The sequence below is a fragment of the Scyliorhinus canicula genome, chromosome 27 (assembly GCF_902713615.1).
Source record: "Scyliorhinus canicula chromosome 27, sScyCan1.1, whole genome shotgun sequence".
In the NCBI taxonomy this organism is placed as follows: domain Eukaryota; kingdom Metazoa; phylum Chordata; class Chondrichthyes; order Carcharhiniformes; family Scyliorhinidae; genus Scyliorhinus; species Scyliorhinus canicula.
The window spans coordinates 16,956,827-16,981,178 of record NC_052172.1 but is presented as its reverse complement, the minus strand read 5'-3'; the positions used below and the strand labels follow the sequence as shown (position 1 = coordinate 16,981,178).

Genomic DNA, 24,352 nt, shown 5'->3' with positions numbered 1-24,352 from the left:
TCAGTACTGAGGGAGCGCCGCACTGTCAGAGGGTCAGTACTGAGGGAGTGCCGCACTGTCAGAGGGTCAGTACTGAGGGAGCGCCGCACTGTCAGAGGGTCAGTACTGAGGGAGCGCCGCACTGTCAGAGGGTCAGTACTGAGGGAGCCCCGCACTGTCAGAGGGTCAGTGCTGAGGGAGTGCCGCACTGTCAGAGGGTCAGTACTGAGGGAGTGCCGCACTGTCAGAGGGTCAGTACTGAGGGAGTGCCACACTGTCAGAGGGTCAGTACTGAGGGAGTGCCGCACTGTCAGAGGGTCAGTACTGAGGGAGTGCTGCACTGTCAGAGGGTCAGTACTGAGGGAGAGCTGCACTGTCAGAGGGTCAGTACTGAGGGAGTGCTGCACTGTTAGAGGGTCAGTACTGAGGGAGCTCTGCACTGTCAGAGGGTCAGTACTGAGGGAGTGCTGCACTGTCAGAGGGTCAGTACTGAGGGAGTGCCGCACTGTCAGAGGGTCAGTACTGAGGGAGAGCCGCACTGTCAGAGGGTCAGTACTGAGGGAGTGCCGCCCTGTCAGAGGGTCAGTACTGAGGGAGTGCCGCACTGTCAGAGGGTCAGTACTGAGGGGGTGCTGCACTGTCAGAGGGTCAGTACTGAGGGAGGCCGCACTGTCAGAGGGTCAGTACTGAGAAGGTGCTGCACTGTCAGAGGGTCAGTACTGAGGGAGTGCTGCACTGTCAGAGGGTCAGTACTGAGGGAGTGCTGCACTGTCAGAGGGTCAGTACTGAGGGAGTGCCGCACTGTCAGAGGGTCAGTACTGAGGGAGGCCGCACTGTCAGAGGGTCAGTACTGAGGGAGTGCTGCACTGTCAGAGGGTCAGTACTGAGGGAGTGCCGCACTGTCAGAGGGTCAGTACTGAGGGAGGCCGCACTGTCAGAGGGTCAGTACTGAGGGAGTGCTGCACTGTCAGAGGGTCAGTACTGAGGGAGGCCGCACTGTCAGAGGGTCAGTACTGAGGGAGTGCTGCACTGTCGGAGGAACAGTCGTTTGGCTAACGTTAAACCATGGGCGCGTCTAGGTGGGGGTAAAACATCCCATGGTACCATGTGAAGAGGAGTAGGCCACTAGACCTCCCTAAACCTCCTTGCTGGTTGTGGGAGCTTGCTGTGCATTAATCATGTTTTACAGCACTGAACGGGACCCTTCGGCCCAGCATGTCTGCACCAACCATCAAGAACCTATCCATTCCAATCCCATTTTCCATCACTTGATCCGCAGCCTTGTGTCGCTGGGACGTTCCGAGTGCTCATCGGAAACGCTTCTTAAATGTTGTGAGGGTTCCCGCCTCCACCGCCCTTTCGGGCAGCGAGTTCCAGATTCCCATCATCGTCTGGGGGAAAAGGTTTTCCCTCAAATCCCCTCAAAATCTCCCACCCCTCACCTTAAATCTATCCCCCCCGGTTATGATCCCTCTACTGAGGGGAAACATTTCTTCCTGGGCAGCACAGTAGCACAGTGGTTGGCACAGTTGCTTCACGGCGCCAGGGTCCCAGGTTCGATTCCCCGCTGGGTCACTGTCTGTACGGAGTCTGCACATCCTCCCCGTGTCTGCGTGGGTTTCCTCCGGGTGCTCCGGTTTCCTCCCACGGTCCATGGATGTGCGGGTTAGGTGGACTGGCCGTGATAAATTGCCCCTTGGTGTCCAAAATGGTTGGGTGGGGTTACTGGGTTACGGGGATAGGGTGGAGGTGTGGGCTTGGGTAGGGTGCTCTTTCTAAGGGCTGGTGCAGACTCGATGGGCCGAATGGCCTCCTTCTGCACTGACTAAACCACTCTGCTGAAAGCCCACTTGAATGTACGGCTGCAATTCTACCTGTTGCACGGTAACGAGCAGCTCACGCACAGGCGAACAAGGACAGGAGGAGGCCATTCGGCCCCTCAAGCCTGCTTTCCCATTCAATACGACCGTGGCTGATCTGAATGTGACCTCAACCCCACATTCCTGCCCCACCCCCGATAACCTTTCACCCTCCCCCCTTTGGCTAATCAAGAATCTATCCAGCTCTGCCTTATTAATATTCGAAGACTCCGCTCCCACTGCCCTTTGAGGAAGAGAGTTCCAGAAGCTCTCCATCCTCTGCGTGAACATAATTCTCCTCATCTCCGTTTTAAATGGGCGGCCCCCTTATTTTTAAACAGTGACCCCCGAGTTCTAGATTCTTCCACCAGAGGAAACATCCGCCCCACATCCGCCCCTCAGGGTTTTAATGGTTTCAATCTAGTCGCCTCTTGCTACTCTCAACTCCAGCAGACACAAGCCTAACATCTCCGACCTTTCCTCATGGGACAACCCGCCCATTCCTGGTATTAGTCCGGCAAACGGTTTGGGCCTCACGGTAGCATGGTGGTTAGCATCAATGCTTCACAGCTCCAGGGTCCCAGGTTCGATTCCCGGCTGGGTCACTGTCTGTGTGGAGTCTGCACGTCCTCCCCGTGTGTGCGTGGGTTTCCTCCGGGTGCTCCGGTTTCCTCCCACAGTCCAAAGATGTGCAGGTTAGGTGGATTGGCCATGCTAAATTGCCCGTAGTGTAAGGTTAATGGGGGGATTGTTGGGTTACGGGTATACGGGTTACGTGGGTTTAAGTAGGGTGATCATTGCTCGGCACAACATTGAGGGCCGAAGGGCCTGTTCTGTGCTGTACTGTTCTATGTTCTAAACCTTCTCTGAACTGAATAAGGAACAGAGAACAATACTGGACAGGAACAGGCCCTTCGGCCCTCCAAGCCTGTGCCGACCATGATACCACCCTTGGCCAAAGCCCTCAGCACTCCCTCGTGCCGTATCCCTCCTTACCCATCCTATCCATGGATTTGTCAAGATGCCTTTTTGAACGCCGTAAATGTCTAAATTTAGAGAACCCAATTCATTTTTTTCCAATTAAGAGGCAATTTATCCTGGCCAATCCACCTACCCTGCACATCTTTGGATTGTGGGGGTGAAACCCACGCAGACACGGGGAGAATGTGCAAACTCCACACGGACAGTGACCCAGAGCCGGGATCGAACCCGGGACCTCGGCGTCGTGAGGCAGCAGGGCTAACCCACTGCGCTGCCCCGGTGAGTTACATGTTCTCACCACTCTCGAGTGAATAAGTTTGTCCTGAATTCCTCATTGGAAAGACCTTCCCTGTTGAACCTCTTTGTAATTATAATTATATATTTGGGCAGCACAAGTGGCTAGCACTGTGGCTTCACAGCGCCAGGGTCCCGGGTTTGATTCCCCGCTGGGTCACTGTCTGTGTGGAGTCTGCACGTCCTCCCCGTGTCTGCGTGGGTTTCCTCCGGGTGCTCCGGTTTCCTCCCACGGACGGTGACCCGGGCCCGGGTCCTCGGCGCCGTGAGGCAGCAGGGCTAACCCACTGCGCCCACCATTCTGCCCAACTGCTCCTAAGGCATTTAGTCCTTTCCTGAACTAATGAGAACAGTACGGTCCGCGGTACTCCAGATGTGGTCTCACCAAGGCCCTGTATAACTGTGATTCCTTTCCGGATTGTGTCCACGTTGCGGGCTAGCTCAAGCCAACTGGAATGGGCCCCACTTTAGAAAGTGGATTGAATGCAACATAATCGGGTTACAGATCGCCGGTAACCGAAACTGTCTACGAATGTCCCACACATCTTTGTGCTCTGCTGCACTCACCTGTGCTGCTGGCCCCCCTGTACAGGCAAGGGGATGGGCCGTTTTCCAGAACGGAGACCCGGCTGGACAGGTTTCCCATGCTGCACCGCACGGCCAGGATGTCCTGTTTCAGGTCTTCCTCCAGCTTGCCTCGCTCCAGCAGCTCGCGTTCAACCTGCTGCAGCTTGTCGGTGTGAACCGTCAGCGTTTTCTGCAACGGTAAAATAGGCCGAGCCACGGTTTAGTTGTGCCGCGAGCGGGGAAAGAGAATCCCCATGGGCGGAGGATTCCGGGCCATTGAGAGACTCAAAGGACAATTCAGAAGGAGGTAATTCAGCCCGTCAAAAACCCTGCTGGATCGATGCAAGAGGAATTCACCAGGTGCCAGGTGAAACGTCCTCCACCGCGCTCTCAGACAGTTCATTCCAGATCCTAACCACTCGCTGCGTTTAAAAAGCAACTCCCCCCCCCCCCCCATTCCTTCATTTGTCAAATACCGTAAATCTGTTCCCTCCAGGGGCAGCAGGGTGGCGCAGTGGTTAGCACTACTGCCTCATGGCGCCGAGGTCCCAGGTTCGATCCCGGCCCCGGGTCACTGTCCGTGTGGAGTTTGCACATTCTCCCCGTGTCTGCGTGGGTTTCGCCCCCCCCACAACCCAAAGATGTGCAGGGTAGGTGGGATTGGCCACGCTAAATTGCCCCTTAATTGGAAAAAATAAATTGGGTACTCTTAATTTTTTTAAAATTTGTTCCCTCTTGTTCTAAATCCTTCCACCAATGGGAACAGGGAACAGGGAACAGTCCCCCCCCACCCTCCCCCCTCGTGATCCTGAACATCTCTATCAAATCTCTTCTCAACCTTCTCTTCCCCAATCACTGAAGTTCCTCAACTCGGGAACCCTAGAATCGGCATCGATGGCAAGGCTGGCGTTGGTTAACCATTACCTGGCTGCCATTTCAGAGGGGGGGGCAGTTCAGAGTCAAGCACTGGTGGGGTCTGGAGTCACGTGTAGGCCAGGCCGGGTAAGGATGGCAGATTTCCTTCCCGAAAGGGGACATTAGTGAACCAGATGGGTTATTTACGACAATCGACAATGGTTTCATGGTCATCGTTAGAGTTTTAATTCCAGATTTTGATTGAATTCGTCATCTACCATGTTGGGATTGGAACCTGAACCGCGTGTCTCTGAGTTACTAATCCAGTGACAATAGCAGTAAGCCACCGTCTCCCTCTGTCGGTTTTGTACTCAATGCCCCGATTAGTAAAGCCGAAGATACAATATACGTTATTAACCACCCTCTCAAACTCTTCTCCCACCTTCAATGATTTGTGTACATTTACCCCCAGTCTCTCTGGTCCTGCACGTACCCCTTTAGGATGTACTCGTCAACATGGGCGGTACGGTAGCACAGTGGTTAGCACTGTTGCTTCACAGCGCCAGGGTCCCAGGTTCAATTCCCGGCTTGGGTCACTGTCTGTGCGGAGTCTGCACGTTCTTCCCGTGTCTGCGTGGGTTTCCTCCGGGTGCTCCGGTTTCCTCCCACAAGTCCCGAAAGACGTGCTTGTTGGGTGAATTGGACATTCTGAATTCTCCCTCCGTGTACCCGAACAGGGGCCGGAATGTGGCGACTAGGGGCTTCTCACAGTAACTTCATTGCAGTGTTAATGCCAGCCTACTTGTGACACTAATAAAGGTTATTATTATTGTCTCTCCGTATTCTTCTGACCAAAATGAATCACGTCCCATTCCTCTGCATTAAATTTCACTTTTGTCTGCCTATTTCAACATCTATGTCCTTTAGACGTTTCAATATTATCCTTGCCACAGTTCACAATGCTTCCAGGTTTCGTTGTTGCCTGCAAATTTTGAAATTGTGCTCTGTACGCCAGGGACTCGACCATTAATATCGATCAGGGAGAACAGGGCCTGGACACCCCATGGGTGTGTGTACTGTGTGTGTGTTTATATGAGTGAGTGTGTGTGAGTGAGTGAGTGAGTGAGTGAGTGAGTGAGTGAGTGTGTGTGAGTGAGCGAGTGTGTGTGTGAGCGAGTGTGTGTGTGAGCGAGTGTGCGTGTGAGCGAGTGTGTGTGTGTGAGCCAGTGTGTGTGTGTGAGCCAGTGTGTGTGAGCGAGTGTGTGTGTGAACGAGTGTGTGCGTGTGAGTGAGTGTGTGTGTGTGTGCGAGCGAGTGTGTGTGTGTGTGAGCGAGCGTGTGTGTGTGTGTGTGAGCGAGTGTGTGTGTGTGAGCGAGTGTGTGTGTTTGAGCGAGCGTGTGTGTGTGTGCGAGCGAGTGTGTGTGTGAGCGAGCATGTGTATATGTGAGCGAGCATGTGTGTGTGAGCGAGTGTGTGTGTGTGAGCGAGTGTGTGTGTGTGAGCGAGTGTGTGTGTGAGCGAGTGTGTGTGTTTGAGCGAGCGTGTGTGTGTGTGCGAACGAGTGTGTGTGTGAGCGAGCATGTGTGTGTGTGAGCGAGCATGTGTGTGTGTGAGCGAGCATGTGTGTGTGAGCGAGTGTGTGTGTGTGAGCGAGTGTGTGTGTGTGTGTGAGCGAGTGTGTGTGTTTGAGCGAGCGTGTGTGTGTGTGCGAGCGAGTGTGTGTGTGAGCGAGCATGTGTGTGTGTGAGCGAGCATGTGTGTGTGAGCGAGTGTGTGTGTGTGAGCGAGTGTGTGTGTGTGTGAGCGAGTGTGTGTGTGTGTGAGCGAGTGTGTGTGTTTGAGCGAGCGTGTGTGTGTGTGCGAGCGAGTGTGTGTGTGTGAGCGAGTGTGTGTGTGTGAGCGAGTGTGTGTGTGAGCGAGTGTGTGTGTTTGAGCGAGCGTGTGTGTGTGTGCGAACGAGTGTGTGTGTGAGCGAGCATGTGTGTGTGTGAGCGAGCATGTGTGTGTGTGAGCGAGCATGTGTGTGTGAGCGAGTGTGTGTGTGTGAGCGAGTGTGTGTGTGTGTGAGCGAGTGTGTGTGTGTGAGCGAGTGTGTGTGTGTGTGTGTGTGAGCGAGTGTGTGTGTTTGAGCGAGCGTGTGTGTGTGTGCGAGCGAGTGTGTGTGTGAGCGAGCATGTGTGTGTGTGAGCGAGCATGTGTGTGTGAGCGAGTGTGTGTGTGTGAGCGAGTGTGTGTGTGTGTGAGCGAGTGTGTGTGTGTGTGAGCGAGTGTGTGTGTTTGAGCGAGCGTGTGTGTGTGTGCGAGCGAGTGTGTGTGTGAGCGAGCATGTGTGCGTGTGAGCGAGCATGTGTGTGTGAGCGAGTGTTTGTGTGTGAGCGAGTGTATGTGTGTGTGAGCGAGTGTGTGTGTGCGCGAGTGTGTGTGAGCGAGCGTGTGTGAGCGAGCGTGTGTGTATGAGCGAGTGTGTGTGTGTGAGCGAGTGTGTGTGTGAGCGAGTGTGTGTGTGTGTGAGCGAGTGTGTGTGTGTGTGCGAGTGTGTTTGTGTGTGTGAGCGAGTGTGCGTGTGAGCGAGTGTGTGTGTGAGCGAGTGTGTGTGTGAGCGTGTGTGTGTGCGGGCGAGTGTGTGTGTGAGCGAGTGTGTGTGTGTGAGCGAGTGTGTGTGTGTGAGCGAGTGTGTGTGTGTGAGCGAGTGTGTGTGTGAGCGAGTGTGTGTGTGTGAGCGAGTGTGTGTGTGTGAGCGAGTGTGTGTGTGCGTGAGCAAGTGTGTGTGTGTGTGTGTGCGAGTGTGTTTGTGTGTGTGTGAGCGAGTGTGTGTGTGTGAGCGAGTGCTTGTGTGTGACTGTGCGTATGTCATTGATCCGTGATAGGATGCTTGAACCTCTTTTGAAATAATACTGACCTGTGATTGGTTCAATTTTATCTCACTTCTGGTTACTGATTGGCCGGTTGACAACATTTCCTTCTCCATCTTTGGAATTTGATTGGCCAGTTGTTGTAGGTCCTTCCTTTTTTCCGTTACCTCGCTCTCCAGTTCTGCCACCTGGGGAATAACACACAACACTTTATCCGAGGGTTCCAATCGGCAGAGGATCTGGAGAGGTCTTTACAAGGTTTACGGCAAATCTCTTCATTGTTGCATTGAGCGATTCCTCACTCTTCCCCAGAACGGGGTTGAACCTTGAGTTAAGGTTCAAACCAAACTGAGCCAATCAGAGATTTTGCACAAATTAGACCAGTAGTTGTTAAACACATGTCGAACCTGGGGTTAGACCACACTTAGGGTACAGTGCACAATTCTGGTCACCATATTATAAAAAGGATGTAGCTGCCCCTGGAGAGGTTGCTGAGAGGATTGACAAGGACGCTACCAGCAATGTGTGGGTACATTTATCAGGAAACGATCGACCAGCTGCATGACCTTTCTCTTCGGAAAAAAGGGTGACCAATAAAGGATTTTATAGGGGAAACGCAGAGAGAATAGTTTCCTCTTGTGTGGGAAGAGCATAGACCAGAGGCCGTCACTATAAGACGGTTCGCAAAATGTCCAACCGGGAATTCAGAGGACATCTCTTCACCCAGAGAGAAGAGTGGCACGGCAGCACAATGGTTAGCACTGTTGCTTCGATGGGCCGAATGGCCTCCTTCTGCACTGTAAATTCGATGATTCTATGATGATTCGATGACTCACAGCGCCGGGGTCCCGGGTTCGATTCCCGGCTTGGGTCACTGTCTGTGCGGAGTCTGCACGTTCTCCCCGTGTCTGCGTGGGTTTCCTCCGGGTGCTCCGGTTTCCTCCCACAAGTCCCGAAAGACGTGCTTGTTGGGTGAATTGGACATTCTGAATTCTCCCTCCGTGTACCCTAACAGGAGCCGGAATGTGGCGACTAGGGGCTTTTTACAGTAACTTCATTGAAGTATTAATGTAAGCCTACTTGTGACACTAATAAAGATTATTATAACCTTTCACCCCCCCCCCCCTCCTCCCTCGTTAATGAAGAATCTACCTGCCTTGACTTTAAAAGTATTCAGGAAGAGAGTTCTGGAGACTCGCATATTGTGATCGACCGAAGGTTAAGCTCGGCCAGCAATAGCAGGGAGAAGGGAACAGAGGGGTTACAATGACGGAGTCGGTTGAGGGATGATAGAAGGAGGCTCAAGTGGGACCAACATGGGCCGAATGGCCTGTTACTTTTCTTGTATTCATTCGTGGGATGTAGGCGTCGCTGGGTGGGCCAACGCTGAAGGTATTTAAGAGTTAAATGTAGGTCTGGAGTCACATGTAGGCCAGGTAAGGATGGCAGATTTCCTTCGCTCAAGAACATTAATGAACCAGATGGGTTTTTACAACAGCCGACAAGGTCATTATTAGACCTTTAATTCCAGATTTCAATTACACTCATTTCACCATTGGTCAATGGCGGGATTTGAACCCAGGTCCCCAGATTACTAGCCCAGCAACAATACCACTACGCCACTGCCTCTCTCCTCGCACTCCTCATTCATTCAGCACACAAATATCTCAAATTCTCTGCAGACGAGAAAGAGGCCATACTGGTCACGGACGAGATGGAGTCCCCTCTGATATGCATCTCGCTGACACAGCCGCACACTGTTCCCTGTGTCACATTCAGATGCCGATGCAAGCCCGCTCCCACTCCCCCCCCCCACCCACTCCCCCCCCCCCCCCCCCCCCCCCCCCCCTCCAACCCATGGATTGACAAGAATGGACTCAGAGAAAATCCCATTCATCCTCCCTGGGCACCCAGGAGAGGTCAGGGTGCATGGGTGGTGTAGGGGCTCTCTCTCTCTCTTTTCCCCTTCTTTCTCTAACCCCTCTTTCTTAACCGCCTCTCTTTACCCCCTCTCTCTACCCCCTCTCTCACTATCTCCTCTCTCTTTAACCCCTCTTTCTACCCCCTTCTCTCTCTACCCCACTCTCTCTCAAACCTCTCTCTTCATCCCCTTTCTTTACCCCCTCTCTCTACCCCACTTTCTCTATCCCCTCTCTCTTTACCCCCTCTATTTATCCCCTCTCTTTACCCCCTCTCTCGACCCCCCTCCCTCTACCCCCTCTCTATTCCCTCTTTTTACCCCCTCTCTACCCCTTTCTCTTTCTACCCCCCTCTCGCTTTCCCCTCTCTCTACTCCCTCTCTCTACCCCCCTCTATCTCCCGCAATCGCTCTATCCACCCTTTGTCTCTCCATCCCATCTATCTCCCTCTATCCTCTTCTCTTTCTCCCTTTTCCCCTCTCTCCCTCTGTCCCTCAGTTTCTCTCTCTCCCTCCTCTCTCTCTCTATCCCCCCATCTCCTTTGATCCCTCTGTTACTCCCTTTCCTCTCTCTCTATTTCCCTCAATCTCTCTCTCCCCCTCCTCTCCCTCTACCCCCTCTCTATCTCTCTCGATTCCTCGCTTTCTCCCTTTCCTCCTCGCTCTACCCCCTCTCTCTCCCTCACTCCCTCACTTTTACTCTCTTCCTCCTCTTTTTCTCTCCCCCGTCTCTCTCTATCTCTCTCGATTCCTCTCTTTCCACGAATCCTCCATTCTCCCCGTGTCTGCGTGGGTTTCCTCCGGGTGCTCCGGTTTCCTCCCACAGTTCAAAGATGTGCGGGTTAGGTGGATTGGCCGTGCTAAATTGCCCCTTAGTGTTAAGTGCGGTTACTGGATTATAGGGATAGGGTGGAGGCGTGGGCTAGAGTGGGGTGCTCTTTCAAAGGGCCGGTGCAGACTCGATGGGCCGAATGGCCTCTTTCTGCACTGTAAATTCTATGATTCTACCCCTCTCTCCGCCTCCCTCGATCCCTCACTTTCTCTCTCTCCCTCCTCTAACCCCTCTCTCTAGCTCTCGCAATTGTTCGCTCCCTCTCTAAACCTCTTTGGCCCAGAACTCACAGTCCAGCTCCGTTACCTTTTCCTCCAGTGCCTTGTTTTTTAACAACACCAGCAACAAGTGCTGTTCGACCGAGTGGCTTTCATGTTCCTTTGTTCGTTGAATCAGTCCCTGTTTGTATAAAGAGGTCCACATTTTAATGTCACTGATCGGGGAGCCGCACTCAATCCACGGTATAAAGCGGGATGGCGTAGGATTCGGGGTTGCGATTTAGAACATAGAACATAGAACAGTACAGCACAGAACAGGCCCTTCGGCCCTCGATGTTGTGCCGAACAATGATCACCCTACTTAAACCCACGTAACCCGTATACCCGTAACCCAACAATCCCCCCATTAACCTTACACTACGGGCAATTTAGCATGGCCAATCCACCTAATCCGCACATCTTTGGACTGTGGGAGGAAACCGGAGCACCCGGAGGAAACCCACGCACACACATGGAGGACGTGCAGACTCCACACAGACAGCGACCCAGCCGGGAATCGAACCTGGGACCCTGGAGCTGTGAAGCATTGATGCTAACTACCATGCTACCGTGAGGCCCCCAAATTGAAGTATATTGGGACGGGATTCTGTGGTAGTCACCACTGTTGTATTGTATATACCGCATATGAGGTGTATTACGGTAAGGCTCCTGTACTACAGGTACGGGGGTAGATCCCTGCCTGCTGGCTCCGCCCAGTAGGCGGAGTATAAATGTGTGTGCTCTCCGTACAGCAGCCATTTCAGCAGCAGCTGCGGGAGGCTCCACATCTCTGCGTAATAAAGCCTCGATTACTCTCTACTCTCGTCTCGTCATAATTGATAGTGCATCAATTTATTATGCAGAGATGTGGAGCCTCCCGCAGCTACACGGAGGATCGGGGAGCGCCTTGCGCTGACCGTTCCCACGCCGGCGTGAAGACATAGCCTCAGAATTGGAAAATTCAGCCCATTGTTTACGAAGATAAGGGGCATGGTTCCCCTATCCCCCCCAGCCGCGTGTATCTCAGCGCCGCACCGTTCGCTGGGCGATGGGAATCTCTCTTCCCGCCACTTGTCAATGGGATTTCCCAGGAACCCTCCCCACGTCCCCGGGAAGTCCCACAGGCCCCCGCCTGGGGGGGGGGGCACACTGCCGGTGGGGACAGAGCATCCCAACGGCCTGAGAATTCCGGCCAAGAGATTGGAGCCGGCTTCGGACCATTCGGCCCCTCGAACCTGCGCTGTCAACGACTAGGTCTCACGGCTCCAGGGACCCGGGTTCGATTCTCGGCTTGGGTCACTATCTGTGTGGAGTCTGCACGTTCTCCCCGTGTCTGCGTGGGTTTCCTCCGGGTGCTCCGGTTTCCTCCCACAGTCCAAAGATGTGCGGGTTAGGTGGATTGGCCAAGTTTAAAAATTTCCCATTAGTGTCCAAAAGGTTAGGTGGGGTTACTGGGTTACGGGGAGGGGGTGGAGGTGTGGGCTTCAGTAGAGTGCTCTTTCTAAGGGCCGGTGCAGACTCGAGGGGCCGAATGGCCACCTTCTATTACACTCTAGGTTAATGCCTCCTCTCTCCCCGGTTTACTTTGAAAAGCCTGTCATGCCCAGGGAAACAATTTGCCTGGGCCCTTTATCCCAGCTCTTCCTAATCCCAACATCTTCCATTTTGCCAGCTCAACATGTCCAATCTTTCCAGACGAAGCAATCCCAATTTTCCCCAACCACTTCCTGCGCTGGCGGGTTCAACACGCTCCCAGGGTATCCACAGAACCCCTACGGGGCAGAAGGAGGCCATTGGGCCCATTGAGTCAGCACCGATCCTCTAAAAAAGAACTCCACCCAGGCCCACTCACCCACGCCATCTCCGTAACCCCACCTTATCTGCATGTCTTCGGACTAGTAAAGGTTCGCCGCCTTATTTTCTGACTGAATTTATTAATGGCTCCCTTGTATTTATGGCCCTTAGTTTTAGATTCTCCCGCCGGGTACTTTGGCCGTGATTTTCACGCACCTTTGCCACTCCCGCCTCACTTGTTGACATGGCCGTGACCCCGGGGAGGTCACCCACCTTGAACGTGCACCCGTAGCTGCTGAACTTGCAACATCCCTCCGCCTTGGGACTCTCTGACATCTGACCTTTGATCTGAAAATGGAAGGACAATAATTAGTTCGTCGCAACTTGGCCCAACGTCGAGAAACTGGCTGAGGCACCCACCACCTTGGCTGAGGGCGCGTTGTTGAGAAGAGGGAGATGTTGCCGAAGTTTTGCATCAGGCCAAATGCAAGAATACCAAATTTCAAACGAACGGCAACAGAAAAGGTGGGTTTCTCCTGCGGTACAAATCATGGCGATTGTTTGAAATTTGGCATTCCTGCATTTGACCTGATGAGTGCGAGACAGAAAACTTTGACAACAGGTCACTTTTCTCAACAATATTCAAGTTCTGTCCCGTCAAGTGATTATCTTGGGGACCTCACGGGTTGAGTCAAGAACCAAGGGGAGTATAAACTTGTTTTTGAAAGGTTTGCATTTCAATAGCGTTTTTCACAATCACTGTCTGTCCCAGAGCATTTCACAGCCAATGAGGGACTGTTTGATGCGCGGTAATGTAAGAAACGCACAAGCCAATTTACGCATGGCAAGATCCCACTAACACCATTGTGATGACTGAAGGATAATCCGTTTTTTGTGATGTTGATTGAGGAGGAACCGTTTGGCCAGGACACCTTTGGGGGAGAATGCCACTTCGAAATAGTGGCCATGGGATCACTTACTTCCGCCCGAGTAGGCAGATGGAGACCTCGGTTTAACGTCTCGTCTCAGAGATGGTACCTGTGCAGCACTCCCTCAGTACAGTACTGAATCGAAAGCCTGGATTTCTGTGCTTAAGGCCTGGAGTGGAGGCTTGAACCCAGAACCAGGGGGCGAGAAGGCTGCCAACACAGCCCTAACCGACTGCCCAAGGAAGGTTTGACTTCAGGGCAGAAATAAGGCAGCCCTGCCTCACATAAGGGGTAGCAGAAATCCGACCCCCCCTCCCTCCCCCACTTCGAAAAGCTGTGGGCCTCTGAAATCATAGAATTCCGACAGTGCAGAAGGAGGCCATTCAGCCCATCGAGTCTGCAACGGCCCTCCGGAAAAGCACCCTACCTAGGCCCAAGCCCAAGCCCTCTCCCCATCCCCGTAACCCCACCTGACCTTTGGACAGCAAGGGGCAATAACCCCTCCTAACCTTTTTTGGACTCTAAAGAGCAATTTATCGCGGCCAATCCACCCAACCTGCACGTCTTTCGACTGTGGGAGGAAACCGGAGCACCCGGAGGAAACCCACGCAGACATGGGGAGAGCGTGCAGACTCCTCACACACAGTGACCCAAGCCGGGAATCGAACCCAGATCTCTGGCGCTGTGAGGCAGTAGTGCTAACCGTCGTGCCACCGTGCTGCCCTTTGGTTGGCGGGGGGGGGGGGGGGGGGGGGGGGGGGGGGGGGGTAAAGAAGGAGGGGGATGGGGGTGCTGTCAACTGGAATCTGATCGAGCAGGTTGATGGATTTTTTGCCGAGTAAGGGTTATTGGAATAGCAATTGAATAAAGGTAAGGTACGGATCAGTAAGGATGTAACTTGAACAGTCCAGAAGGGCTGAATGGTCTCCTCCTGTTCCGACATTTGGGAAGAGAGGACCCCCCCCCCCCCCCCCCCCCCCCCACACACAGACCCCGGCATCGTGAGGAGGATAATAGTCACGAGAGAACGACTTCACTCCTTCAGGCCCCGAACAACACTCTTCAGTTCAGCTGAAGCCTGAGGGTGAGGGGGAAATCCCGTCAGAAATGTCAACTGCGATAGGCTTGCGACGTGCACCAAGTTAAAATTGAAACTGAAAAATGTAAAGAGGGCTGTCAGAGTTTCCACCGATTTGCAGTTTTCTGCTCCGTCCCTGTGCTGTGAACCAAAAGCGGTCCAACGATTAAAATAAGGCAACAACGCGCGAGAGGACGAGCTTGCATTTTTATAGCGCCCTTCCCCACCTCAGACTGTCCCCGCACGGTACCTCTCAGCATTTGCCAGCAAACCCATGACCTCTGCCATCGAGAAGGGCAGCAGATACCTGGGAACCCCACCACCTGGAGCATCCCCTCCGAGTCACGTCACCATCCCGACTTGGAAATATATCGGCCGTTCCGGCTGGGTCAAAATCCTGACACTCCCTCCCTAACAGCACGGCGGGTTCACCTACACCGTGGGGGGGGGGGGGGGGGGGGCAGCAGCGGGTTCAAGAAGGCGGCTCGCCCACACAACCTTCTCGAGGGGCGATTAGGGACGGGGCAACAGACACTGGGCCCATCCCAGCGACTCCCGCATCCCGGGAAAGAAGGAGGAAAACAGTTCTCCTGAGGTGAGGTCCACCTTGGCATGGCGGAAACGCAGCAGCCAATTGTACGGGACTTCTCCCTTGGTTCCGCCCAGGACTCCTCCCCCTGGAGCTGCTGTATAAAGATCAGTGCCACATGGTCAGCCGGCCAGTTCACTGAAAGTTCAATGGCTAACCGGCTGGCTCTGTTGTGAGTATATTAAAACCGCTATTCTAATCCTACAAGCACATATCTGTAGAATTGTTGGTTCCAACAATGCGTTATTATGTAACACCTACAGCAACATTCAGGGGCGAAGGTGGAAAATTCTTCTTCACGACAGGGTCATGGAAACTCTTCGCCAGAAAGGCTGTTGAGATTGCGAGGGTGGGTCAACTGCACGCTCTCCTCCAAATCACTCACCACCCTGACTGGGAAATATATCGGCCGTTCCTTCACTGTCGCTGGGTCAAAATCCTGGAACTCCCTCCCTAACAGCACAGTGGGTGTACCTACGCCACAGGGACTGCTGCGGGTGAAGAAGGCGGCTCACCCACCACCTTCTCAAGGGGCCATTGGGGAGGGGCAATAGATGCTGGGCCCGGCCAGCGACCCCCACATCCCGTAAATGAATAAATTAGAGAATCTCAGATTATTAGATTTTTGTGGGATAATTTGGAACTAATGTGGACTTAAGATACAGATACAATCTGATTGAGTGGCAGAACTGTTTAGTACTGCTGCCTCACAGCGCTAGGGACCCGGGTTCGATTCCGGCCTCGGGCGACTGCCTGTGTGGAGTCTGTGTGGAGTCTGCACGTTCTTCCCGTGTCTGCGTGGGTTTCCTCCGGGTGCTCCGGTTTCCTCCCACAGTCCAAAGATGTGCAGGTTAGGTGGATTGGCCGCGCCAGATTGCCCCTTAGTGTCCAAAAGGTTAGCTGAGATTACGGAGATAGGGCAGGGGAGTGGGCCTGGGTGGGGTGCCCTTTCAGAGGGCCGCTGCAGACCCAATGGGCCGAATGGCCTCCTTCTGAAATGAAATGAAAATCGCTTATTGCCACGAGTAGGCTTCAATGAAGTTACTGTGAAAAGCCCCTAGTCGCCACATTCCGGCCCTTGTTCGGGGAGGCTGGTACGGGAATCGAACCGTGCTGCTGGCCCGCTTGCAAAGCCAGCTATTTAGCCCTGTGCTAAACAGCCCCTAGTCGGGATTCAATGGATTCTAGGGAACAGGCCTCAACCTGTCCATATAAGGCGATGAAGAAACAGTTGTGTGCGTCAGTGAGGGGGGGGGAATTAATGACAATTCTACCTTCTTTAAACTTAAAATCCAAAAAACAGTGTTTTTGTCAAACGGGTGCGTCGGAGTTATTATTGATGAAAATAGCCCCTTCTCAGGTTTGGAAGATCAGTAAAACCATACCCCTTGTTGCAAAGGTGTTCAAACCTCACAATCTGATGAACATCCCGTGTTGTCACCTACCTGTTCCTCTCCACGCCTTCTTCTTTTTACTTTCCTGAGGCAACAGTTTAACCCACCTCCCTGCCAGAATTGCCGGAGACGCATAGGGTCCCTTACCTCAGGCCTGTGCACGTGGGCCCCGCAGTTCTTTGGGCTTGCTCTCAGGGAATATGGACACTCGCTGGTCTCATGCGTCTGCAGGAAATAATTGAATACACCCGTTAGACCTTCCTACGGCAATCGGATAGCACAGAGACTCATTACCCAATAGGATGCCCTTTTACTCTCGGTGATTGAGGCTCTTCTCCTCCCCCCCCCCCCCCCTTTCAACATTTTTACATCTGGTTCGAAGAGAATCAACACAAAAGTCAACCAATATCCCGGTTATTTTTCTCCAGGGTGGTATGCAGCTATATCCCGAAGAGGTTGACCTTCAATCCCTGGAGTCTCTGGGTGGAGGGTTTGGCCGCCCGAGGTGGTGGAGGTATCGGGCGGCCTAGCTGCCCTGGAGGCCTGTTGAGGCCCCCTTTAGACGGCCACTCAAGTGCCTCATCTCACCCGGTGGAGTCTCTGAAGCCGTCTACATCAGCAAGTAACAGAACCGCCCCGGGGAGACGGAGGAACCGGTTGGGCTACGTTTCTTCGGAAACAAAACCGGATTCTCCGCCCAATTGCGTTCCCCGATTTCGGCCTATCGGCCTACGGAGAATTCCGGCCATTTCCTGTGATGCTGATGTGCTTAACTATGTTTAAACTAAAGTGTGCCTTAACATAAAAGGCATCTGTTGGTCTGAGTCATCACTCCCGGGGGGTGAGGTACTCTTTATGGCTGGGGCCTGGTCCAGGATCCTAACACTACTTATGCGCGTTACACACGCTCAAAGCCAATTCCTTTATCTGAAGTCAGTTTCTTCAATGCCCCTGTGCTTTCCTCTCTCAGGATCAGGGGATGGAGACGGGTCCCAATTCGACCTCAGCCGGAATGGGAATCGAACCCATGATGGTGTTATTCAGAACCCCATCGAGTTAACCAGCCCTCTCAAACTCCCGCGTCCTTTTTTTTTACCCTTTCATTGGGCATAGGTCACACTGAGAAGGCCCAGCATTATTTGCCCATCCGCAATTGCCCTTGAGAAGGTGACGGTGATCCGAATACAACCGAGTGGCTTCTTGCCCGGCCCTTCCAGAGGGGCAGTTAAGAGTTAACCGTATTCGCTGTGTGGGGTCTGGAGTCTCGTGTAGGTCAGACCAGGTAAGGACGGCAGATTTCCTTCCCGAAAGGGTTTTTAATGACAATCCGGCGATGGACTTTGACGGTCGACGTGACTACAACAGGCGCATGGGATCTCCACCACCTGGAGGCTCCCCTCCGAGCCATTCACCACCCTGATTTGGAAATACATCGGCCGTCCGTTCACTGTCGCTGGGGCAACATCCTGGAACTCCCTCCCTAACAGCACAGTGGGTGTACCTACACCACAGGGACCGCAGCGGGTTCAAAAAGGCGTCCCACCCACCACCTTCTCCAGAGGAGGCATTTAGGGATGGGCAATAAATGTTGGCGACGGCCACATCCCATAAATTTTCCCCGCCTCTGCGTGCGTTTCCTCCGGGTGCTCCGGTTTCCTCCCACAGCCCAAAGGTGTGCCGGTGAGGTGGATTAACTCAGGATAAATTGCCCCTTAGTGTCCAAAAGGGGTTACGGGCATAGGGTGGGGGATTGGGCCTCGCTTCGGGCGCTCTTTCAGAGGGTGGGTGCCGACCCGACGGGCCGAATGGCCTCCTTCTGCACTGCGGGGATTCTATGAGGAAATGAACTTATAAAAATTTGCCTTTCAATTTAAAATTGACTCAAATCCGTTTAAGTTCATTGGCAAGGTTTGAACCAACATCTCCAGCTATTCCAGGTGGTACTTGGCATAACCATGAGGTTACCCGACTCCCCTAGTCTGCTGTCTACGGTTAAACATAAACCGGGTCTTTGAGTAATGAACTTTTAAAAGTTTCCAGTTAAAATCTCTCAAACGCCGAACAGTTTGAGATGGGCCCGGATGAGAAAAAGGTGCTCAGGTCAGGTCGCGACGTGAAACCTTCACTTCTTGTCTTGTTTCTGGAGATCGCCACTGTCTTCAAATCAGCCGATTGCTGAGGCTTGCCTCTGGGAGGGGGGGGGGGGGGGGGCTTTGTTGCCCTTCGCTAATTGCCCTCGAACTGCGTACCCCGCTCGGTCATTACGCAGGGGGCTGTGTTGCTGGGCTCTTACCCTTCCTATTCTACATGCCCCGCCCCACCCGCCCCACCGAAAACATGCCCGGCGGGGGGCACAGATAATGCAACCAATCGGGCGAGATTTTCTCCCATGCCGGCAAAGGCCAAGAAGCGGCGTCAAGTTTGGGTGGGCAGAGGATCCGCCCGTGACGATTCGCCAGTCCCGCCATGAACTCGGCGATTCGATGATCCGGGAGCCATTTGAAAAGGCCATCCCGGAGCAAGCTGAGCGCAGGGGAGGATAATCCTCACCCTCTGGCACCACCCTGTCACCCCCCCAGTATTGGACTGGCATCACCTTGGCACCCTCTGGCACCACCCTGTCACCCCCCCAGTATTGGACTGGCATCACCCTGGCACCCTCTGGCACCACCCTGTCACCCCCCCAGTATTGGACTGGCATCACCTTGGCACCCTCTGGCACCACCCTGGCACCCCCCCAGTATTGGACTGGCATCACCCTGGCACCCTCTGGCACCACCCTGGCAGCCCCCAGTATTGGACTGGCATCACCCTGGCACCCTCTGGCACCACCCTGTCACCCCCCCCAGTATTGGACTGGCATCACCCTGGCACCCTCTGGCACCACCCTGGCACCCCCCAGTATTGGACTGGCATCACCCTGGCACCCTCTGGCACCACCCTGGCACCCCCGGCATTATCCTGGCACAACAGTGTGATGAGGTCGACTATCATCTGTATATAATATGAGTAGACCATCATCATCTGCATGTGCATTGTAAGTTATATGTTTGACTATTGTAGTTCTAGCATCCGGCCAGCAGGTGGTGCGAGTATGCAGGCACGTGACCTGGACGCACCATGTGTTCCATTAGAAGATGTTCGTGGGAGTTGACAGCATAGTCCCATGTTAGAGTAGCTGTGCTGTATCTCAGTGTGAGTTGGTGTTAGACCACTGTTTCCAAATGTATTAATCTCAGATATTATAGCAATCCTTTAGAGTAGTGTTAGTAATCAATAGTTTTGCTGTAAAACAAAGTCTAATGTTCTTTGTCAACATTACCACGTCAAGATTGAACATCAGCTTAATCAAAGAACTTTAAAGACACCCTCTCCCCCTCGGAGTACTGCTCACCGGGCGCACCCTTCCCGAGGCCACGTTACGCATCCCGGCATTCTGACATCACTCCGCCATTGACACATTTTTTGACGTGGCGAGGAGCGGATGCTTCCAGACCGATGTTAATTAACGACAATGAGATTCCCGGTGGGGAACACGGCCCGTCATAGACGGAGGGGCGGGGTGGGACCGCTTCCTGGTTTTACCTCAACGTGAATCGCGAATTTGACCTTCCCGGTTTTTCTCCCGCTCGGGGAGCCGATCCCGCCCGACGCGTCGGAGAGCGGAAAATCCCGGCCCCGGTTTCCAGAGACCCGGACCTGGGAAATTCCCTGCAGCCCTTTACCTGTAGCTGAGCCAACGTCGTCTCTTTCTGGCAATATTTACATTTCACCTCCCGATGTTTACACTTGTTCGTCAAATGGTCACCCAGGTCCCTTTGACGAACAAACTCTGAGCAGCCGGAGCGGGTGCACTGGACTTGCTGAAAGGGACAAGTCTTCAAATGGGCCTGGAAGCAAAACAAAGCAAACGACCGACTGAAGAGACAATAGTTAGTGGAATGGACGTTGAACTCTTCCTGTGTAAACCAAACCCAACTCAAAACACTGACCCCCAAACCAACCCAACATCAATGAACCGTAAGAAGCTGGGGCAAGAGGAGCTCATCTAGTCCCTCGAGCCTTCTCCCCGTCCAATAAGATCACAGCCACCTGATTTTGGCCTTAGCTCCCCCGTAAGCCTCGACTCTTTTGTCAATCAAAAATCTGCCTAAACTGGTCTCGAAAATGTTCAATCACCCAGACTCCCCCACTGCTCCCTGGGGGAGGGGGGGAATTCCAAAGGCTCGTTGGACTGTAGCGGGTTGAGACCTAATCAGGTTGACAAGTCCCCCCCCCCCCCCCCCTCAGAGAGAGGTCTCAGAATGTTGTGAAACCCCCTCCCCCAGCCGAATCACTGGCAAGGCCCATTTCCCAAACTCCCCTGCGCCCCCTCCCTCATTCTCCCCTCAACCCCCCCATCCTCCCTTCAACTCCCCTTCACGCCTCAGTCCCCCCCTTCAGCACCCCCCTCATTCTACCCTCACCCTCCCAGTCCCCCCTTAAGCCCTCCCATTCCCCCTCAACCCCAACTCTCCCCTTCAGCCCTCACCACTACCCCCTCTGCCCCAAGGTGTGCGGGTAACACTCTGACAGAGCACCTGCTCTTCTAGGAAGCTCGTGAGAACAAAGAGACAGCCTCTGTTTTAAAAGCTGTAGTTAGAGAAACAGCTGCTCAAAAGAGGAAATACTTAGAGCGAATGGATCCCTGCAGGGCTAAGCAAATAAACAACTGTAATGCTCCACTGAAACTGCCAGGACCTGTCAATCAAAAAGCTTTTAAGAGGCAATCGTGCATGCAGTTGAATGTAAACCATACAGTTCAAAGCTTTTAGACGTTTTGGCAAGCACACAGGCGTCAATACTTTAAGAATGATGTGGAGATGCCGGCATTGGACTGGGGTGGGCACAGTAAGAAGTCTTACAACACCAGGTTTAAGTCCAACAGGTTTGTTTGGAATCACTAGCTTTCGGAGCACTGCTCCTTCCTCAGACGATTCGAAACAAACCTGTTGGACTTCAACTTGGCGTTGTAAGACATCTTACTTTAAGAATGGCATTGACTTTGAGAAAATCACTTCAAAGGGAATACTTTTACCGTCATCTCACAGATCTTAGAACTTGGAGATACTGACTGACTGAAGGGTTGAGGGGGACAGATGGGAACTTTCACTTTATTATCACAGAACTGAATTTTAGAGACTGACAGACGGTTTAAAGGGTCTAAAGGCTGCGGATGGGAAGAGTAGGCACATGACCCCCATCCCACGAAAGACCCCCAGCCTGAGCCCCTCCAGCTCAGCACAAGCCCCCCCTGACCCCCCCCCCCCCACCTCCCATGAAGGACCCCCCACCTCAGCACCCTGGAGACAATTGTAGTGATGGAGGCTACCCCTCGGACTGCAAGCCGACAGGTCCCCCTTTCATAGGACTTGCACCCATTCATTAGAGCAGGTATCGCCCCGACGCCCAATTCCCAATTCTGCGGGACATCGGGATTCTCCCAGCCGGCGGAACCCCCCCCCCCCCACCCCACCCCACCCCCCCCCCCCCCCCACTCCCAACAGACCCTCTGAGATAAGAAACTCCTCTTCATCGCCACCTTAAGTGCCCCCAAGCTCTCAATGCCCCACAGGGGCTGGTTTAGCACACCGGGCTAAATTGCTGGCTTTGAAAGCAGACCAAGCAGGCCAGCAGCACGGTTCGATTCCCGTATTGGCCTCCCCGGACAGGCGCCGGAATGTGGCGACTAGGGGGCTTTTCACAGTAACTTCATTTGAAGCCTACTCGTGACAATAAGCGATTTTCATTTCATTTTCGGGGGAAATAAACTCCCTCCATACATCCTGCCGAAACCCTCAGAATCTTATACGTTCAATGAGATAATCTCTCATTCTCCGAAACCAAACTCCTGCCAAGAAACTAAACAGCAGTAATGACATGAAATGAAAATCGCTTGTTGTCACGAGTGGGCTTCAATGAAGTTACTGTGAAAAGCCCCTAGTCGCCACATTCCGGCGCCTGTTCGGGGAGGCTGGTACGGGAATCGAACCGTGCTGCTGGCCTGCCTTGGTCTGCTTTCAAAGCCAGCGATTTAGCCCAGTGTGCTAAACAGACAACCACTTTATCATTTTTAATTCATTGATTAATCTACCGGACATGTGTCGCTGAGAAACAAGTTATTCATTATTTGATGGGAGCAGCTGTTAATTTAACTTCTGGCTTTTCGATTAGTCCTGTGCAGCGCAATAAAATTTAAGAACAGATAGTTTTTGTGAATAATTCTTCTGCGGGAGGCTTCACCTGAGGAATGTTGCGATAGAATAACGGCCCAGCGCTCCCCACAAAGATATCAATGTGAGCTGTGATCGTGGAAGAGCTGGAGGACGCAGGGAGGTTTGTGAAAGAGATTGTGACAGAGACAGAATGACAGGCAAGTATGTAAATATTAATGCTGGTGAGAATAGAGTGTGAGAGACAGAGAGGGTGTGTGTGAGAGAGAGAGAGAGGGTGTGAGAGAGGGAGAGAGAGAGAGAGGGAGGGCAGAAGCCTTATGTGACAATATGATATTGAATGAGTATTGGAAAAGGTGAGAAAGAGAGAAAGTCTGTTGGAGGAAGTGGTAGAAAAATGATACAGATAGAGAGGAAAGCAAGTGAGAGAGATCTTGAACCATTGCCTTATGATCTGAGATCATCAGGTAAATATTGACACACTCCCCAGGGACCCCCTGTAAATACTGACACACTCCCCGGGGACCCCCTGTAAATACTGACACACTCCCCGGGGACCCCCTGTAAATACTGACACACTCCCCGGGAAGCCCTGTAAATACTGACACACCCCCTGGGGACCCCCTGTAAATACTGACACACTCCCCGGGAAGCCCTGTAAATACTGACACACTCCCCAGGGACCCCCTGTAAATACTGACACACTCCCCGGGAAGCCCTGTAAATCCTGACACACTCCCTGGGGACCCCCTGTAAATACTGACACACTCCCGGGGGACCCCCTGTAAATACTGACACACTCCCCCAGGGACCCCCTGTAAATACTGACACACTCCCCGGGGACCCCCTGTAAATACTGACACACTCCCCCGGGGACTCCCTGTAAATACTGACACACTCCCCGGGGACCTCCTGTAAATACTGACACACTCCCCGGGGACCCCCCTGTAAATACTGACACACTCCCCGGGGACCCCCCTGTAAATACTGACACACTCCCCGGGGATCCCCTGTAAATACTGACACTCCCCGGGGACCCCCCTGTAAATACTGACACACTCCCCGGGGACCCCCCTGTAAATACTGACACACTCCGCGGAGACCCCCTGTAAATACTGACACACTCCCCGGGGACCCCCTGTAAATACTGACACACTCCCCCCCCGGGACCCCCTGTAAATACTGACACACTCCCCAGGGACCCCCTGTGAATACTGACACACTCCCCGGGACCCCCTGTAAATACTGACACACTCCCCGGGGACCCCCTGTAAATACTGACATACTCCCCGGGGACCCCCTGTAAATACTGACACACTCCCCGGGGACCCCCTGTAAATACTGACACACTCCCCGGGGACCCCCTGTAAATACTGACACACTCCCCGGGGACCCCCTGTAAATACTGACACACTCCCCGGGGACCCCCTGTAAATACTGACACACTCCCCGGGGACCCGCTGTAAATACTGACACACTCCCCGGGGCCCCCTGTCAATAACGACACACTCCCCGGGGACCCCTTGTAAATACTGACACACTCCCCGGGGACCCCCTGTAAATACTGACACACTCCCCGGGGACCCCCTGTACATACTGACACACTCCCCGGGACCCCCTATAAATACTGACACACTCCCCGGGGACTCCCTGTAAATACTGACACACTCCCCGGGGACTCCCTGTAAATACTGACACACTCCCCGGGGACCCCCTGTACATACTGACACACTCCCCGGGGACCCCCTGTAAATACTGACACACTCCCCGGGGACCCCCTGTAAATACTGACACACTCCCCGGGGACTCCCTGTAAATACTGACACACTCCCCGGGGACCCCGTGTAAATACTGTAAATACTGTAAATACTGTAAATACTGTAAACACTGTAAATACTGACACACTCTCCAGGGACCCCCTGTAAATACTGACACACTCCCACGGGGACCCCCTGTAAATG

The 24,352-nt window shown here is 53.4% G+C and overlaps 1 protein-coding gene across 3 annotated transcripts in view; it reads right to left on the bottom strand.

Moving 5' to 3' along the window:
- The window catches only part of LOC119957973 (TNF receptor-associated factor 3-like), a 46,453-nt gene that overhangs the window by 2,111 nt on the left and 19,990 nt on the right, over positions 1-24,352 (bottom strand). Inside the window, exons 5-10 of one of the 3 annotated variants that reach the window (XM_038786216.1) lie at positions 19,905-20,069; positions 16,327-16,404; positions 12,463-12,537; positions 10,445-10,537; positions 7,436-7,576; positions 3,681-3,870 (exon numbers count right to left, since the gene is read on the bottom strand). In XM_038786216.1, coding sequence (XP_038642144.1) covers positions 3,681-3,870; positions 7,436-7,576; positions 10,445-10,537; positions 12,463-12,537; positions 16,327-16,404; positions 19,905-20,069 — 742 coding nt within the window. Of the gene's footprint in view, positions 1-3,680; positions 3,871-7,435; positions 7,577-10,444; positions 10,538-12,405; positions 12,538-16,326; positions 16,405-19,904; positions 20,070-24,352 lie in introns of all 3 variants that reach the window. The other 2 variants (XM_038786215.1, XM_038786217.1) reach the window with 2 other exon arrangements.